The following is a 20,613-nucleotide window of genomic DNA, read 5'->3' as shown; positions in this document are numbered from 1 at the left end:
AAAAATTAAAACAGGAAAGAGAACAAGAAAAAAAAAATCAGTAATTTATGGATGATGTGCAGATTAGAAGGGCGTTGAGTTCGCTCAGTCAGAAGTGTGTCTGCCTCACAATCCAAAGGACCCGGGTTCAAATCCTGAGTCCCACTGAGCAATGTTGTGTGTAATCATACCATCCCCTGTAGTAAGAGGCAAAATACTCTGTCCCTCAGATAGGACATAAAATTGAGGTCCCGTGTATGAGAGAGTCACATCTCGTGCACATAAAAGATCCCGCTTCATTTATTCATCGCAAAGAGCAGTGTGTTTAACCCACTGAAGTGGTCCCGCCTTTAAATACATCCAACTGGACCCCATGGAAGACCAGCTATTGCAGCTGAATATGGGCTATCCAGCCACCTTCTCAGGTGGAAATCAAACAGACAAAGCAAACAGTCAGTATACTTTTCCTAGATATGCAATGGGTGTGTGTAGACCCTGTTATTTGGAGACATTGCATTTGAACAAAAGTACAGTGGACCTGACTGTGAAGCAGACAAAATTGGGGTCTCTGCCACTACACTCTTCACACACTGATTGGAGTTACCCACACAGCCATGATGCGCAGGGACTCCAACACAAACACAGCCTAGATGCACAAGACAAATAATTACCTAGCTCAGGAAAGTCTGCTGGACATACTTTGTGGAAACAGCACTTTACCAGCCACTGGTTCACCAGTCTCTTCCTCTTCTCTCTTTCTTTTTTATGCCTCCGCCACGAAGTGGTGCCGGAGGCATTATGTTTTCGGGTTGTCCGTCCGTCCGTCCGTCCGTCCGTCTTTCCGTCCGTCCGTCCGTCCGTCCGTCCTTCCGTAATGAATTTTGTGGACAGGGTAACTACCAAAACCTTTTGAGGTATCCTAATGAAACTTTGGCATGTATGTGTATTAGGGGGTGAAGTTGTGCCTATCAACTTTTGGGTGCACATGCTCAAGGTCAAAGGTCAAAAGGTCAAGGTCAAATGCTTAAAATTTTACTATTTCCCCCATATCTATGCAATGCCTGAAGATATTTTCTGGAAACTTAGTGTATACATGTACTACCCAATTAAGATTCTCTGGTGAAAGTTTGGGGTCATGAGGTCAAAAGGTCAAACATCAAAAGGTCAAATAAAATGTTAAATTTTCACTTTTTTCTCTCTATCTTGGAAATTGTTCAAGGTATCTTCATGGAACATAGTATATATATGCATCTACTGACTGGCAGTGGTTATTTAGGGAATTTAGGGTTCATGGGGTCAAAGGTCAGGGGTCAAAGGTCAAGGGCAATACTTCAAAATTTTACTATTTTCCTTATGTTTATGCAATGCCAGCAGGACTTTTTTTTTTAACTTGATGTATGCATGTATAACCCAATAGAGATTCTCTGGGATTTTTTTTTGCCAAGAAGGTCAAAGGTCAAAAGGTCAAAGATCAAGTGAAAGTGCTGAACTTAATTCTTTCTCCATATCTCGGAAGTGGCTCAAGTTATCTTGAAACTTAGAACATGCTGAATTTATGTATGTTCTGCCTGACAGTGATTCTCTTATAAATCAAAGGCCAGATGAAAATGATAACAATTTACTGTTCAATACAGAAATTGCGCTTTTTCTCCATACCTTGAAAATTACTCAGTGCATAAACTTATGAAATGGTCAAAGTCAAGTTAAAGTTCTTAAATCCCCAAATACATGCTCTCCTATTCATCCAATAAACATAGGTCAAGGAAGGTAAACATTCAATACATTCGTGACAAACATGTCATTTTAATATTTTGCCAATTTTGTGAAAATGTAATCACACATTGTCCACATGTACTATAGACCTATTAGGAGAATCATGCATTATGGCGGAGGCATACCAGTCGCCATAGCGACATTTCTAGTTTTTGTTTGTAAATGTTCTTCTCTGTAATCTTCCTACTTTTTTTATAAAGGCCAAAGGTGACTTGCAAATGGTGGATTAATTGGAGGGCAGACTCCAGTCTGCAAAGGGCATGGTCCGTCCAGGTCTCTGCGATCATTAATCCCTGATTCGATGATGAATGGAAGATATCCCCAGTTTGCATTGAGGCCGTCAGTACTTTTGATCAGAGTTAATGTTGTTGAATTGGCTTGGGAGACAAGGGAAGTGCTTCTTTTTTTCTCCCTTCTTTTTCCGAAATGTATAGTATGTGAAATGGCTGCGTCAGCTATCTCGGGGGCACTTGAAATTGACTCATAGTTTCCTAACATCAATACAATAAGGCATGCACGTATTCCAAGGGATGGGATAGTTGATCGTGCTGACCTTTTTTCCCTGAGTGGAACCCAGCAAAATTATCAATTTTTGATAACCCGGCCAGGAGAATAGAGTGGTTGGTGAATAGTATCTAAGAAAGCATATACCGTACATGTAACTATGTTTGTAAGCTACACTACACTATGCATCTTCACATTTGGACAGATATCATGTAGTCAGTCTTTGAAAAGAAACAAAAAGTCCTATCATGACATACATGGGCTTGAAAAGTTTTAGCTCAAATTGAAAAGTTTGAGCAGGCTCAGATAAGAGCGAAAATCTCTTGTACTTTTTCTCGACATCTTGTCAGGTGTTATCAAATACTAGTAACTTGAAAGAGTGGTTGTATTCTGCAAAATCGGAAGGCCCATCTGGGTTATAAACTTTTGTGCTGGTACAATGTAGAATACATTCCCAATTGAAGTTCGGTGTGTCTGAAAGTTGTAAGTGTGTGTGATTAGAGCACAGTTTTACGATGTATGGTATTCATCCACATAATCTTTGAAAGTTGAAAGTGTGTGTGTATGTATGTGTGTGTGATTAGAGCAAAGTTTTACGTACAGTATTCACTCACATAATCTTTGAAAGTTATAAGTGTGTGTGTACATTGTATGTGTGTGATTGGAGTACAGTTTTACCTACAGTATTTAGTCGCATAATCTTTGAAAAACATTTCCCATCTCTCCACCCCCAATCAGGCCCTCGATGTTCGCTTCATAGAGTACATGCCATTCGACGGCAACCGATGGAACGACAAGAAGCTGTTCACCAAGGAAGAGATGGTGCATACGATACAAGAGAGGTGGCCTGACTTTGGTCCAGCAGAAAACATGCCAAATGATACGTCAGTGGTGAGTAGTAGATTGGCGCGGCATCAAACATCTGTGCAAGTACACGCAAAGACACACAGCTGCATAAACATGCAACATATATGCAAACACACGCACACACATAATATATCTACATGGAAAGGTTGTCAAGTGTGAATTTGTCTTTGTGTCACATTTTCACCACTAGTAGATCAATCCAAAGGTTGCTCAATAATAAGAAAAAAAAAAACCACACACACATGCTGCGTCTTCTCTTAATTCTTTACACACGGCTGTGTTCATTCACACCATGTAATCCCAGTACTCTTTCAATTGTTGTCTAATGGGTATTCTGAATGTATGTTTGCTCCTTTTTTATGGGAGGGGGGGGGGTTGGGGGTGGGGTGAAAAGGGGCTAGAGAAAAAGCGAGGAAATGAGTGTTCCTAGCCTCATGTACCCACCTGCTCAGGAACTTGAGATATCAATACTTTTCATATCCATTGTTAACACTTCTGTTGCAGTATTCTCTGTTTGGACTCACACACACATGCACACGCACATGTACGTACATGTATGTTTACTCGATAAAATGCGTTTGGGTATTAGACCTTGTTTGAGAGAAGCCGAGGTCAAATCTTAATAGTAAAGATTATTTTCTGATCATATTCCATTTTCTCAATGATACAAGTCTATTCTCTCGTGGAATTTGAAAATGATTGGTGTATGTTTTGCAAGTGTATTATTTTAGCAAGTGGTTGAATTTGTGGTTAGGAATCATCACGATGGTGTTAGAAATAAGTAGAGAATACTTCGTCATCAATGTTGTTTAAATCACCTGACTCAATGAAATTGGTGAAAATGGCAACACCGTGAAGCACATGACATATACCGTAAGAAGTTCAGAGAAGTTCTGATGTTGGCACCGCACTTTTCTCCTGTAGCAGGTGCTCACTCCTCAATGCATCCTTTCTACCTAAGGTGCATAAATTGATATTTTGTAGGAAAGTGAGCCTTGTCATGTCTGGACTTTTTACATGTTAAAGTCCGGCTGAAGAGGTCCTTCTGGAGTTGTGTGTGCATGGTGGCTACGGGATTGATTCTTGTGAATATGGTAGTAACATAGTAGCACCTTTTTTGAGTGCCATGTCATGTTTGAAAGATACCATGTATCAAAATACTACCCACAATCATCTATCTGTATATATTGGCAGGCATATAGGGTACCTGGTTTCACTGGCCAGGTTGGTATCATAGCGTCCATGTCGAAGCCTTTCTGTGGGTCGTGTAACAGGTTACGGCTGACAGCTGACGGCAACCTCAAGGTGAGTCCAGTGAGCCAGCCAGCGAAAGATGACACTAATTTGTTTTCTTATCCACTTCCTTTGTTTTGTTCGAGATATCATAAAGAACCGTGGACAAGTTCATGTGCTTAGATAACATCACTTGAACGATTTCCTGTCAAGCAGTCAATCCATCAGTCAACCAATTTATGACCTGTTTTCCTTGTGATGTACAGGGCAGGCTTTAACATGCTTTTTACTATCTGTTTTACAATCTGGACTATTTAAGGCATTTAAACAGGACACCATTCCCTTGTAATGTACAGGATATGGCTTAACATGCTATTTAAAATCTCTTTGACGTCTTGACATCTAAGCAGTAAACTGGAGTAATGAGATGGTGGTGTTGAAAGAATGACATTTTGATTACATACAATTTCTATAGCACAAATTTCCACTCTGATTGAATGCTCAAGGCAGTTTTTAAAGGAATATGCTACTCCATATTCAAGCTGAAATGTACAGTAAATCTAAAGGATTGAACAGTAAGCATTGCAAATAAAATCTGATTGTGAATACAAAATTGTACGTAACAAAGTTAAAAAATTTTCTTGAGGCTTCACCCATTGTATTTATCCGAGAGTACTCCCTTTCGTCAATTTGAACTAAGAGTGGCACTGTAATTCCACAGTGCGCAGCGCAACGCTTTCTGATGCAAGCTCTTGTGTGTTGCTATGGATACAGGTTTGTCTGTTTGGCAGCTCTGAGGTGTCGCTGCGAGACGCCATGAGGGAGGGCAAGTCGGACGAGGAACTGCTCCACATCGTCGGGGCGGCAGTAGGGAGGAAAAAGAAGCAACACGCAGGTGAGGTCATGTGACTCCTCCCTCCATTATTAGCTCACCTGAGCCAAAGGCTCAAATGAGCTATAGCGATCGCCCTTCGTCCGGCGTCCGTCATGCGTCGTCCGTCGTCCGTCATCCGTCGTGCGTAAACTTTTTACATATATTCATCTTCTTCTTGAAAACCCCAAGACCGATTTTCATCAAACTTGGCAGGTAGCATCCCTAGGGGGTTAGGAACTCAATTTTGTTAAAATGGGCACCATGCCCCACCCAGGGGGCCCCCAGGGGGGCCCAAACCCCCCAAAATTAAGGAATCTGTGAAAATTTTCTTCTCTAGAACCAGAAGTAATAGAGCTAAGTTAATACTATGAGTTAGTACATTGATGACTGTAGTTTCAAGTTTGTTCATGGCAGAATCAGGGGTGCCCCCCTTGGGACCCAGGGGAGGGGTTCTAATGGGGCCTAAATTGTACATTTTCATCTTCTTCTTGAGAACCCCATGACCCATTTTCACCAAACTTGGCAGGTTGCATCCCTAGGGGGTTAGGAACTCAATTTGTTAAAATGGGCACCGTGCCCCTCCCAGGGGGCCCCTAGGGGGCCCAAACCCCCCAAAATTAAGGAATCTGTAAAAATCTTCTTCTCTAGAACCAGAAGTGATAGAGCGAAGTTGATACTATGAGTTAGTACATTGATGACTGTAGTTTCAAGTTTGTTCATGGCAGAATCAGGGGTGCCCCCCTTGTGACCCAGGGGAGGGGGGTGAGGAGGGGTCCTAATGGGGCCTAAATTGTACATTTTTATCTTCTTCTTGAGAACCCCATGACCCATTTTCACCAAACTTGGCAGGTAGCATCCCTAGGGGTTTAGGAACTCAATTTGTTAAAATGGGCACCGTGCCCCTCCCAGGGGGCCCCTAGGGGGCCCAAACCCCCCAAAATTAAGGAATCTGTAAAAATCTTCTTCTCTAGAACCAGAAGTGATAGAGCTAAGTTAATACTATGAGTTAGTACATTAATGACTGTAGTTTCAAGTTTGTTCATAGGAGATCCAGGGGTGCCCCTTTTGGGGGTAGGGGGGGGGGGGGTGGTTGGGAAGGTCCAAATGGGGGCCTGAATTGTACATTTTCATCTTCTTCCTGAAAACCTCATAATGGATTTTCGTCAAACTTGGCAGGTAGCATCCCTAGGGGGTCAGGATCTCAATTTATCAAAATGGGCACCATGCCCCACCCAGAGGGCCCCAGGGGGTCCCAATCCCCCCAAATTAAGGAATCTTAAAAAAATTTGGGCCCTTATTGTACATTTTCATCTTCTACTTGAGAATGCCTGGTCAAATTTTGGTAGAGCTGTGAATAATTTAGATTAGTGACTGCGTGAAAGGTGAACTTGCGATACTCAGGTGAGCGCTAGACCCGCGGGTCTCTTGTTATCTTTCTGATACCCTCTCACATAGAATGACAATTTCCATCCATACTCACTGCAGTTTTCAGTAGAGGTCAATGAAGCACTGTTTAGTATTTGCGTTTAACACTTTGAGCAAGGAGGTTTAAGAGATGGATTTCCAACTAGCTGTAATTATTCAAACAGTTGTCACTTTTCTATTGATGTACAAAAGAATTCCACAGGTGCATCTGTGCCTTTGATGACGGGGTTTGATGCCGCCGTCTTGCTGAGCAATCTGAAGGTTCATTTTGAACGTTAACTTAATGTTGGCTATATTTTGCTTGTTTATCTATTAAATGAAACAAAATCTCACTTAATGATAAAGCTCATTAAACAAAGGTCAATCTTTTTCAAGAAATGTGTGCAAAAGTGTAAATCAGAGCTGTATCATGTGAAAGTGTTTAAAACTGTACACTCCTGGAAAGCCGGTTTTATCACTTTTCCACTTAATTCCTCCAAATAAAACTGATACGGAATAATCTTCGAGTATAATTCTATATTAATAGATATATCAGATTACTGGCCGGGCACGGCCAGTCGAGTAATTTTCATTTTCATTTCATCATTTTTTGCGCAATTTCTATTCACGCATCCCCTTGTCTTTACCATTACATACCACCTATCTTTTATAAGTAGGGATAGCGAAAAGTAAGTACCATCACAAAGACATATTTTCGTTAGAAAGTGGCTGATGATTATGCAATGAGAAATGAGTCAATTGTCTTCCTATCTGCACGGCAGATCCATTTTGCCACATGCTTCAAATACTTTCGAGTGGCGGCATCGAACGTGACTTCAAAGGAAATACGACAGCCGTGACTCCATTCTCTTGAACCTCCTTGCTTTGAGTGCTGGTTGGCACAGAAAACCCTATAGCATTGTACACACTGCCCAAAGTCCCTAGCTCATAAAGGGTTAATGCCCACACACTACCCCATGAGAGGAGAGGCATTTTCATGGTGAACTGATGTGCCCCATGTCTCTGCTAATGTATTATACATGATGAGAGACCCTGATGATATGTTGTGATAAAAATCACACTGTATCATGCGTGTTCCCAATCTTTTAAAAAATACACACACAAAAAAAAAACCCTCACAAATTATACATGGCTTCTTCATAGATATACGAATGCTTATCTTGCCGTCCCTGCTCCCTTTCAAGGCAGCACAGAACCATGAATTAGATGTTTATCTCATTTTTTCATTGTTATGTGCCGTTGGGACCGTGCTGCCGCATCATGTCATGCATTCATGAATTTATCCTAACCCTCTGTAGTATATGAATACAGGCATTGAGATTTACATATTTCACATATTTTCAGGTACCAGTATGCAGTATTATCAGGTAACTGTATGGAAAAGGCAGCAGACTATTGGGAACCTATTCTTATCAAAATTTAGACCCCGTTTACAGTGCAGGGCCGGGTTCGGCCGCGGCCGTGCCCGGCCTCAGTTGCGCGGCCGAGCCTCGCAATTTTGTCCGTTTACACTGCTGGGCTCGGCCGCGCTTTTAATTCAAACCTTTCAATATTTTGTCGTAGTGGTGCTCTGCTTGTAAACAAACGCAATTTGGTATAGCCTGGTTTTCAGACCCTTTGCCAACTGGATTCCGTGGCGACGAAGTTGCCGTTCAGACAAAGGCCTTTGCCGAAGGAAAAATCCTTTGCAGGACAAAACCACCTTAAACTCTACTAGTTTTCCATGTTGAGGAGGTTAATATCGTGAATAGCGAAATAGTACGGGCAGAGGGTCTGGAAGGCAGACTAAAATTGGCCGCGCATTTGGCCCAGTTTGCGTTTACACCAAGAAGAGGCCGAGACCACCTCCAGAGCGAGGCCAAATGCGAGGCCAATTTTGGCCTCGCATTTGGCCTTTTGCGCGTTTACACTGAAGCAGGGCTGGGCTCGGCCATGGCCAAGCCTCGCACTGTAAACGGGGTCCTGTACATGTAAGTGGGAAAAAAAATACTGTGGAAAAGAAAAATAAACAAAGGACAGAATGAAAATTAGAATCATAAAATTTGATCTATATTCACGAATATCCTTCAGAGGGGTACATTTGTAGGCATTTTATAATAGCTGTATCTCTGTACAGACAAACCCAAATTATTGGTGTGAATTGCTGCACTGGGGGATTGAAATTATTATTGTCCCTATGTTCAGACGATACCCCGCTTCGCTGGAGCAGTTTGGAGAGTTTTACAGTCGACCGTCCACACGTGCATTGAAATTCCCCACTGAAAGGGGGACAAAATCATGGCTGGTGGTTTCAGCTGTGTGTTACGTAGGTCACCGTATGTGGCGCTGTTGGGCACGCGATTGCAAATTTATATGATTGCCTGATTCACCACCACATTTCGAGCATGCGCACTTATGAGGAAAACAGCTGCGTGAGAGATCAAGGTCAGTCCCCTGCCAGAATTTTGTTGCCAAACTCGACAAGCTCGCCAGGGAAGCAGAGAATGTCCCACCGAGCATTCACACGTTAGGATTGCCGGGAGGATTGCCGGGGAAAGTCCTGGCAAACGGGACATTCCCTGCGAAGCGGGGGATTGTCTGAACGCAGTGATACGCGATATACTTTGATGCCCTATGCAGCAGAGATTGAATTCTATTCTCATGTGCCTTATGTGCGTCTCTATCTTGCATATTGTGACATTTGTGTCAAAACGTATCATGATGATCATTGTTACGATGTGGGAAGGAATAAGTCCTTCTTCTCCCGTATCATTGACCAGTTTTATGCCGGTGATGCGTGAAATAAAGTAATGTGATGTCAGTTCAACATATATCATGTTGTGATGGTGTATGTGATATTGTATGTCAATATGTTTCAGATTCAGTTCCCACTTCCAGTTTTTGGACTGTCTCTGTGTATACTTGTAATATATTACATGTTTATTTGTTGTTATGTCCAAATGTACGAAGAATTTCCATCATGGATAATATAGTAAATCAGTCTAATTAGTCTTTCTTCGTCATCTCCTCCCAGGTATGTTCAAGATTGCGAGGATGCAGAACAGGCCGATGATCCTCATTGGTGGGTGACCCGTTCCTTCATCCCCCTCAGTCTATAGGTACGGCAGGACAATGACCTCTATCAGCCGCTTGGCTTTTTTTCCCCTTCATATGCTTGTCACTTTTTGTGTTTCGTGTGTGTCATTGCCATGCCATACTTCATAATTTCATTGTTGATGAAAATTACCTTTTTAATTTATGTTTTGTATTGTTCTTTTTTTTTTAACTACATCTCTTAACTGAAGATTTGTCTCCGTTTTCTAAACAGCATGTTAGATACATTTAACATGGTTGTGGTGTAGCTTCTAGTGAGGTAACCTTTCGTTGTAATGATTTCATCATCAGCATGTATCAGTTGAAATTTCCTTTTGAGATTAAGTGAAGCTATGCAATGATTGTTGGGTGATGAAGAATTTTGATGAGCTTAGTTTTCATTTCCCAAGTGCCAATAATGTGAAATATGAATCAATCATAGACATTCGCTGTTCCCAAATACCAGTGATACTGTCAATGCATTTTCTGCATTCATTTGAACAAGTGTGTAGAATGATGAATTTGTGTTGTTGTTTTAAACAAAAAGCATTTCCACTTTAGAGCTCTTTTTCACTTTGTCCTTTACTCGGTAAAATAGCTGATTAAAACTCCTACTAGAAAACTATATTCATGTAGTTAAGTGTGATGATCTTTCTCTGGCACCTGGGACATAAATTTGGCCTCCATACATCTGTACTATTGTCACAGATGGGCAATGTTATGTATCATTGATTGCACTTGACATTTTTAACTGGAAAATGTTCTTCAATTGTAGCTCACAATCAAGAAAAAAAGTGGCACAAATTTTGCCCTGTTCATGTCAATTGTTATTCTGGCTTTGACATATCAGTGACGTGTCTTAATGAGAGGATATGCTTTTCTTTGAATCTCGACTAGCTATCTCATTATACCCCTGTCATGTGCTGCCATTAAGAGAGATTAACAGTTTGTCCATCCCTTGAACCAGCATCCATCCCTCTCTCTGTCCCTAATGGCATCCACCTAACCATCCGTCCATCCTTCCATATCAAGTTTATTTTAGAATGGAAGAAATATCTTTAGTGTCTAATTTGCCACTGGCAGTATAGCAGATTATTCTCACAGTGAAATGGCATGTATTTGCTAGGGTGGCATAAAGAAGTTTGAAGCATGTTGTATCTTTGCAAAACTTACCAATGTCATCTCTTGTTTATCTCTTTTCTTTCGTTCGCATTAGATTTGTCTCCCAAGGAGATTGTGCCAAGAGTAACATCATACAAATTTAATCAAGTAAATTTAGCGTTAAGGAAACTGTGCCAGCGCACGCGTACCAGTACTCAGTCCAGACCGAAGACGGAGACTCCACCTCCGATCCTGGCCAAGCGTCTGCGAGGCTGACCCATGTGGACGACTCGGGACGGGCAGAGATGGTGGACGTCAGCGGGAAGGACGTGACGGTGCGCGAGGCCGTCGCGTCGGGGAGGATAAGGTTGGGACATGAGGCCTTCCGACTTGTCCGGGAGAACAAGATGGCCAAGGGGGACGTGCTTCGCGTCGCTCAATTAGCGGGGATCATGGCAGCCAAGCAGACCAGCACCCTCATCCCCCTCTGCCACAACATTCCCATCCAGAAAGTGGACGTCCAGCTGAGCCTTGAGGCAGAGTCCAGCAGCGTCCACATCACATCCCGGGCCAAGTCAGTGGGCCGGACCGGGGTGGAGATGGAAGCCCTGACGGCGGTGTCGGTCGCCGCGCTCACGGTCTACGACATGTGCAAAGCGGTCTCCCACGAAATGACGATCGATGGCGTCCGCCTCGAGGCAAAGACGGGAGGACAACGGGGAGACTTCCATCGAAATGCCAGGGATGGAAAGGAACCGAGTAACATGACGTCTGATAAATTCACATGAATGTGCTTTGATATCTGACAAATATCTTATACAGCCCACTAACTCTCTCAGTATGCTAGTAATAAGCAGTGCGTTTGTGTTAGGGTTAACAAACTATTGCAGGAATTGACTTCATATGCTGTGTTTCTTTCTCCCAGGCATTTCTTTCTTAATCACCCTTGGTGCTTATTTGCTGATGCAAATGATTCCGTGGAAGGGAGGGGGAATGAATACAGTGTGTGCCAACATTTTTCTGTTTTTCCAATATCAAAATGCAGATTTCAAACTATCATAAACTGCATATTGATATACCCATCATTTAGAATAAATATTCAGAAATGGTTGGCTTTATATGCAATTTTCCCCAATACTTCTGGGAAAGGTTATCAAAAGATGAGAATGTTATATTTTCTTTTCAGAGCATGATATCAGAACATGATTCATAACCAATCAATGTGCCCAAAATAGAGAGATGTATGACGTCTCTGGTTTGCTTGTTTGTTTGAGTTTTGTGATATTTCTGGCATTTGTCTTTAGACAATTATGGAATGAATGTGTTGTGCTAGTGGTCAGCCAGCCATGGGTCAGTAGACCAGAGAGAGTGATGTCTTGGTCAATGCCACTTGAATATGATTACCCCACCCCCAGGTTCGGGTAGTAATTTCTGTTTTTATATGTCAGTCTTTTGATGTGTGGTAGAGCTTGCCTAAAGGACATAAGATGCAGTTCATTCAACAATGGCAAGGAAAAATGTTTTGCTGATTGTAAAAGCAGTGAAAGCTCACCACTGTTTATAAGTTTATTTGTTGTTGTGTTTTTAGGGGTAAAGTGTGATAAAGCAGCAAAAGATAAAAAGAAAAGTTACCAGTACTCTGATTAAAACAGTACTCAGCATAATGCATTGAAGAGAGTATCATGTTATTCTTTGTATGATAACAGTTATGACTTATCTACTGCAGAGTATTAGACTCTGAGCCATTTTTGTAAGGGACATATGCACTGCCACACACAAAAAAGGAGAAACATTTTGTTTTTGGACATTCTAGTCTTTCGTTGGAAGATGAAAGGTAACTGCTAGTATGTGAGCAAAAAAAAAAAAAATGCAATCAAAAAACACTTCCCAGGAGTGAACTTTTTTAAACTCAGCAACTTTATTCAATTCATTTATTTTATTTTTTATTTTTTTGTCTATGTAAAAGCTCATCCTCCAGCATGTCAGTTCAAATCTGGTTTTTGGTCACATGGCATTCACCCTCGGATGGGGAATCTTCGTTTCTACACCACTGATCTCTATATAAGAATCACATTTATCACTGGCCTCCACTCTAAGATGGCATCAAGTTGCACATGTGCAGTTAACCCCCCCCCCCCCCCCCAAAAAAAAAAAAAAAAAAACAAAAAAAAAAACAGCGGCAACAACAACAACAAACAACTAAACATATTCTTGTTTTTCCTACTGTGCATTTCCGGGGGTGGGGGATTGAAAATTTGAATTGAAAGTGCCCCTATGTATCAGTATGCATTTTTACAGGTACAAAATATGAAATGCTGGGATTCCAGTTGATGTACTAGAATCTGTTTTATGAATATTCTATGTGACAGACAGGTACGGTACATATTAAAAAGGTGTTAATTACAAATTGACAAATGAAAAAAAAAATACTTTGCTTTTATAAGTGATGGGCAGCAATGGAATGCCCATTTCTGTATATGTTCACACAAGCTTAAATCTTTGATTTTTAGGGACTGCCCAAATAGGCATACAAATGCCATGCTAAGGCACTGCGTACATCCTGTGCATCAACTGTACTGTTTTGAATCACTGTTGGATGAGTAACTGGGTACTTGGAATAGGTTTGATTATGAAAGTGAAAGGTACATGGAGCATTACAAGAGAAATCACTTTGGGAAATTTTGCTGAGCGCTTTATTTTGATAAGCACAAGACCGTGACAAAAAATGTTGTGACAGCTTGCACAGAAACTTTGGGGCAGTATTGTGAAACGAAGTCATAAAGATTGGCATCAGATGTGTGCAAAATATAGAGGAATTATTTCTCAAAGAGAAAATTGCTCCAAAAAAAAAAGAGGAAAAAAAATATGTATACTGTTTTTATGCCTCCGCACAAAGTGTCACCAGAGGCGATATTGTAGTTTGTTACCCGAAGCGAAATAACATGACATTGTCCAATTGTGGTCAAGTAAAGTTACAATAATGCTGCTTTGAAGTATTAACATATTATCTGCTTGATTGTAACATTCTGTTAGACTTTTTGTAGACCTATATGGTTCCTTGTAAGCAATGGGTTATGTAATGATGTTTTGTTTTTTTCGCCTGTGTATTAAAGGTTCTTCCGTTGGTTGTGTAGATTTTGCTGCTACACAGTAACCAAAGTTAGTTGATCTTGTGCACAGTAAATGCAGTGGCATGAACAATTTTTCAGATAACCTACCTCCAAGGCTGTCAGCTGTTTTGTTTGCAAGCTTTAGCAAGGTACAGGTAAGAGTACATCCCCCTCCCCAATACATTAGCCTTTGGTGAGACTAATCCCCATATTGTAATTTCTAGCATGGGTTTGCTTCACTTCTTACATTGATGGTTACATCCCTGTACATAAAATGCAATTGACTTTCCTGAACCCTGTCACTTTCTTGGTTTAAAAGAAATTTTAAAAAATGCATGTTATACGATGCATGCATGGCATGCTGTGCTAGCAGTAGCGTGTGCTTCAGTGCACTGCAGTGTAGTGGCTAGCGCCGCTAGCTCTAGCACCAAAATAATTTCCACTTTTTGGCAACCCATTGTACAACCTTTTTGATAAAATAAATAATTCAACAAAATGGCTGATTTTCATTTGGTACACCGGGATACCATTTATGTCATCATATACTAGTCTCTGTAGTAAATGTGTTCTTTTATCCTGACTTCTATTATGTAAACTATATACATGTATGAGTGGATTTTGTACAGGGGAGTGCATATTGTATTGCTGTTGACTACTTTCAGAGCTCAAATTCTAGCTGGTAGCCTTGAAAGTGCCTTCAGTGCATTTTGATGAATGCTACTATTGGTAGTCTCTACACCTGTCATCTCTGAGATTCACCTCAGAATTATATTGTAGTTCCAGTAGCTAGTGTATGGCCGTGGTATTGGATGTCATCAGCTGAGCCCAGCTCCACTGTTCACATTTGCAGATTAGCTTGTTCGTTTCCAGTTGACAAATACCAGCCCTCAGATATTATTAGAACTTGTCAGTTCAAGTATGTTGTTGGTATTTGTATTGCATATTGCAATGCATAGGAGACTCACTCACCAGTGTGTGCATAGCCCATGCTAAAGCAACCCCATAGCAAACTTAAACGAATGCACTTCACATGTCTGTAAACATGATTTTTGCCTGGGAGCATTATCGAGACTACTGTACGTGCTGAAATTTTCGCGGTGGTTTTATTTTCGCGAATTTCGCGAATCACCTTTGAACTGCGAAAATAACAACGCACAATTAGCTAAGCTCAGTTAGACCCTCGCAACCGCGAAATTATCAACAAGCAAAAATGTCCTCCAAGTGGCAATTCGCGAAAATATCTGCACGCGAAAATTTCAGCTCGTACAGTATTCTGTTTTGGAGATGGATATATATGTGTGGCATTCCGATTCTTGTTCGTCATCATTTATCTCGAACAAAGCTTCTGTGGTTGAATCTAATCTTATTTGACATGTATGAAATGCAATCATTTTTTTTTTGGGGGGGGGGGCATTAAAATTCCCGCATTGTTCCGCTGACTTTGCAGTGGTGTAAAGATTACACTAGTTGTTGGAATTGATATCAATAATGGGTTATTGCTTGCGTTAATTTTACCTTGTGAGTGGGAGCTTGATTTACAGCAGTTATTTGGGAGATAACATCAGCACCAAACTTGAAATCACTCATTTGCAGTGGGGCAACTCCCAGCTGCAAAGTTATCCTTCTTTAACAGGTGCTAGGTCTGCCAAAACACACTCTCTTCACTGTCGTGTGATTTTGTTTTGTTTTGTTTTGTTGTTTTGTTTTGTTCTCAACGTTAGTCAGCGTTTGCTCAGTATCAGTGTCAAACCGTCTTATCATGTGGACAGATGAGTCAGTATGGAGAAGGTTTCACATCAAGACCTATGTAGCAACAGAGAGTACAGATTTGCCATTTTATAAGTCATGATGATGATAAGATTGTCTTTATGTTACACGTTTTTAATGAAATGCCCATTAATGCACTTTTACATAGTGAAATTGTTAGGACATGATTGCCATAATATGTAATTGTCAGAATGGCCACTTCTCAGATGTAACTACTAAACTGCGTTATCACACAAGAAATCCCACGAAGTCGCATGTAGAATGTGCAGACAGGCTGCATTGAGCGACACTCCCGGGCACACATAGCACTGCATGTGAGTTTGCATGTTTTGTTAAACACCAAAATATAAGTCCAAGGTTTGTATCACCGAGCCAAGAATTAAATGAAAATTTTGAAGGGCAATGATTTACTCTTCAGTGGAAGGGCTGTAAAATCACATTGGAGTCAAGACAGGGAAGCACTGGGAATTAGTACCATAAAGCTAAACAGGTTACCACCAAGCCAGCACATTGGCTTGGGTGATGTTTGTTATTCTGAGGGTTTGTTAATCCAAAAACTAAATAAGGTTTGTTATTCCAAAAGTTCATTATTCTGAAACACACAAATTCCCTGTACCTAGATGTTTGTTAATCTGAATGTGAAATAGTGTTCATTAATGAAAGCATTTGTAGTTTTATTCTTAAGGTTTGTTATTTTGAAGGTCAGTTATTCCAAAGGTTCGTTGATTTGAAATTTGAAATAAGATTCATTATTCTTAATGAAGGTTCATACATCTGAAAATAGTACGAGGTTCGTTGATCTGAAAAATTAAAAGAAGATGCATAATAACAAACCTTTGGGATTTCAATCCTTAATTTATTTTCGAATTAACAAACCTTTTGAATAATGAACCTTTTTACATTTTAGGTCTAATGAAACACTGGAGTAATGAACCTTCAGAATAGCAAACTGTAACCACTGACCCAATGCACATACAAGAACCATCTCCTTCAGCACCTAATCTTTATTCTATACCATATGTCCAAAAAAAAATTACAACGCGACCTTCCGCAACGATAACTTTAATTGTGAATCAATCCAAATACAACTTCAGGGTACGAAACTGTAACTCAGTGCGCACATCTTACAGAAAACCCCATTTGATTTGCTTCAGTGGTCAAAGAGAAATGAGGAATTTTGTAGAGCATGTCAGGAATCTCTTCCCTCCAAGTTCTGTCTATTGTGTTCACACACAAGAGCATCCATGTGCTAAACTTGGAAGAATCAGACTCATGACATGCTTTACAACAATCCACATTTCTCTGTGACCGCTTAACCAAATTGAGTGGGGTTTTCTGCAAAATAGAGCTGAGATGTTATGTTTTATGACACTGAAGTAGCATTTAGATAATTTAATCTTATTGCATGTTATCAATGCGAACATCTGATTGTAATATTTTGGGGGGACATACTGTATATGCATTGCTCAAGTCAAATTGTTGCTCAGGGCAGTTGTACCAGAGATAACATATTTTCTGTCTGATGTCCAAGAGAGAGATATGTCGTGTGCCCCTCTCTCTTTTCTTATAGTCTTTTCACGATTGGACTCTTTCTTTAAAACACAAAAACAAACAAAAACAACCACAGCTATGGCTAGCAGCAAATGGCATGAAGTGAACAAGATCAAAGGCTTGACTCTTTGCATGTCATTTTGTGATGATTCGACAAGACCGGAAAAGATACATCCGGGATACTTTATGTGCCAAATGAAGTGCCAGTGATGCAAATTTTCATTTTTGATGTCTATGTATATATTCCAGGGCCCCATATCATAAAAGATGTTGGGAGAGCAACTCTTGCTGGAATGGCAACTTCCCATAGCAACAGCCAATCAGGAAGCTGGATTCTTGTCATTACCATGACAATTGCCATTCCAGCAAGAGTTGCTGCCATATCAATTTCTTTTTTTTTAATGAAATGGGGCCCAGATGTGGTGCTGGTCAAATGGAAAGTGTGTCTCCAGAGAAAGAATATGTATACCAGTATAACTTTTGGAGTGTATGTTTAGTCTTATTTTAACCTGGAATAGAGTTGTAAGAATGCAGGTATTACATTTTATTTCTTCTTCTTTTTTTTTCTCCACATAGCTAACATTTTTGTAATCATTTCATATTTTCTACTGTAGATCATGTGATAAGTCTTTGTAAATCCTGTAATCATTTCAATTGATTGACAAACTGCCCCACAATTGGCGTAAATTTAGAAATATATTATGTATATCCTGGACGAGTATATTTGCCCATGATTTCATTTGTCATGGCTACTTCTAAAACTCTGATCAGTTCAGTGCTTATTTATGTCAATGTATGGCAATTTGTCAATCAATTGCAATAAAAACAACTCAACAGAAGAATTTCATCAATTTGAATAATCCTATATTCCATTTTCTTATTTTTCTTTGGTAATGTGACTTCTGTAAGATTTTTTTTTTGTATCTACATTAGACATTTATGCTGAGAGTGGAATTTCAAACATTTATGATGTTTGATTTGCATTAATTATTGCTTTTACATACCCAATGAAAACATGATTTTTTTTATGGCCTTCGAAACTGTCCTTTTATCAAGAGAATGTGGAATTAGTCAAGTGCCTTTTCTCGGGAATGAATGTGTCTTCTATAATGTCAAGGGGCTCTAAATTTGCATATGTATAAATCAGTATATATGTGTATATTGAATGCATCAAAGAGAGTCATGAATTTTATCAACATATTTCAACAATGTTTTAGCAAAGCAAGGAATTTACATTTGGCATGCACGTGAGTATATTGCATGCTTAAAGTGTGTGGAATAAAGTGTTCATTTTTTTTTTCCAGGAGAGAAATTACTATGTGAAACTGTGTCTGTCTTTAGCATGCCTAACAACCATATGCATCATACCAAGTTCCATGATGATTCCAAAGATATATACAGTTCAAGTTGGCTGTTATTGGAGGAGAATAAGACTCAAATATATTGTGAATTTAGTTAATACAACAGGATAAGTGGAATATGTCAGTGAAGTTTGAGGAAAATTGGACAATCCGTTCAGAAGTTCTGAGTTTTTTGAAGTTCAGGTGTTGCCATTGCTTAAAGAAAAGACTATACAACATTTCATAATGCTATGCATGGACAAGATAAATGATTGATTGATTGATTGATTGATTGATTGATTGATTGATTGATTGATTGATTGATTGATGGATGGATGGATGGATGGATGGATGGATGAATGGATGGATGGATGGATGGATGGATGGATGGATGGATGAATGGATGGATGGATGGATGGATGGATGGATGGATGGATAGATGAATGGATGGATGGATAGATGGATGGATGGATGGATGGATGGATTAATGAATGGATGGATGGATGGATTGATGGATGGATGGATAGATGGATGGATGGATGGATGGATGAATGGATGGATGGATGGGTGGGTGGATTGATTGATTGATTGATTGATGGATGGATGGAAGGATGGATGGGTGGATGGATGGATCGATGGATGGATGAATGGATGGATGGATGGATGGATGGATGGATGGATGAATGGATGGATGGATGGATGGATGGATGGATGGATGGATTGGTGGATGGATGGATGGATGGATTGGTGGGTGAATTGATTGATGGATGGATGGATGGATGGATGGATGGGTGGGTGGATTGATTGATTGATTGATTGATTGATTGATTGATTGATTGATTGATTGATTCAGTGATTCATTCATTTATTGATAGATATGAGTAGATAGATACAGATAAGATAATGTATGTGTAGATTGAGAGATAGATGCAGGTAAATATATATGGCATGTGTAGATAGATGACAGTTGGTAAATGGGTAGTGAATTGGTTGAATGATTTATAGCTGAATAGAGGGAGAGGGAGAGAGAAATGGATGATGATGGCTGAATATACATAGTATGTAATGTAGCAATTTGAGTGTAACATCCACGTGTAGTCGACTGTAAATACTAGTAGAAATGGATCATGCAGTTCACAGTGCTTACAAGTGTGTAGTTAAGCCGCAAATTTTGCTCCAGACAGGAATGAAATTATGTTTTTTGCAGTACAGACACGTCACAGTAGTATCAATGATAATTTCAGTGACTAAAGATGGTCTTGTTTGATTATGAACAAACGTTCAGGGATAAACCTTACACGTTCTTTACCAAGCAAAATTATATGGAACAGCGAACGTAATAATCTGTATAAATATTACAAGACCGTGTGCACCTGGTTTGGTATTAGAAAACGCGCACGCTGTTGGCACAGGGAGAACAGTGGGACCTCCGTGGTTGGCGTACATCCGTTCATCTCTTCCACTGGAAGAACCGGGCTTTTGTTTGTGTTTTTTTTTGTTTGTTTTGGGGGTTGGTTCTGCCACTATTCACGAAGTACACCAGCATTATTGTAGACATACAAACATAATAGTGAGACAGTATACTCGTCACCTTGGCGTCATCTATCTCCGCCTTTCATCAGAAATGGAATGGCGTATAGGTCATTACCCGATGAGAGGTTCACCTCCCATAAACAGACGATCGTCAAACGGCGGGAAGTTTCGACGTGATGCATCGCTTGCTATACATATACGTAACTACCCCCCCCCCCCCCCCCCCCATTAAATCATCGCTACAAGCCAACTTTGGTCAAAACAAGAGAGCTCATCGGTTTAATAGTGTATTCAAAGTTTATGTATTTGTGATGACCTTTATAGTAACGAGCCGTAAAGTTCACTGGTTTCACAAGATCGTACATTTCAGTATTTTTGAGCCTAGTTCGCATGCGTTAGATTCTTGTTACTATGTCGGACAATGCGTGCTAACATTCATGGTTGTTGGACACAACCTTTGTCATAATCAAGATGGTTGGGGTAT

The 20,613-nt window shown here is 40.2% G+C and overlaps 1 protein-coding gene across 1 annotated transcript; it reads left to right on the top strand.

Annotated features, from left to right (window-relative positions):
* Positions 1 to 2,994: 2,994 nt before the first annotated feature.
* On the top strand, positions 2,995 to 11,616 carry LOC139732246 (molybdenum cofactor biosynthesis protein 1-like; the record flags this gene model as incomplete). The annotated part of the gene is made up of 5 exons (XM_071643124.1): positions 2,995 to 3,147; positions 4,318 to 4,428; positions 5,131 to 5,251; positions 9,669 to 9,716; positions 11,027 to 11,616. Coding segments are annotated over 5 exons (1,023 nt in total), but the record flags the coding sequence as incomplete, so codon positions are not given.
* Positions 11,617 to 20,613: the final 8,997 nt, after the last annotated feature.

Source organism: Diadema antillarum, unplaced genomic scaffold (genome assembly GCF_040938485.1).
Source record: "Diadema antillarum isolate AM-2024a unplaced genomic scaffold, OU_Dant_1.0 scf00000023, whole genome shotgun sequence".
NCBI lineage: Eukaryota > Metazoa > Echinodermata > Echinoidea > Diadematoida > Diadematidae > Diadema > Diadema antillarum.
Note: the sequence above shows the minus strand (reverse complement) of the source record. Positions and strands in the feature narration are given on the sequence as shown.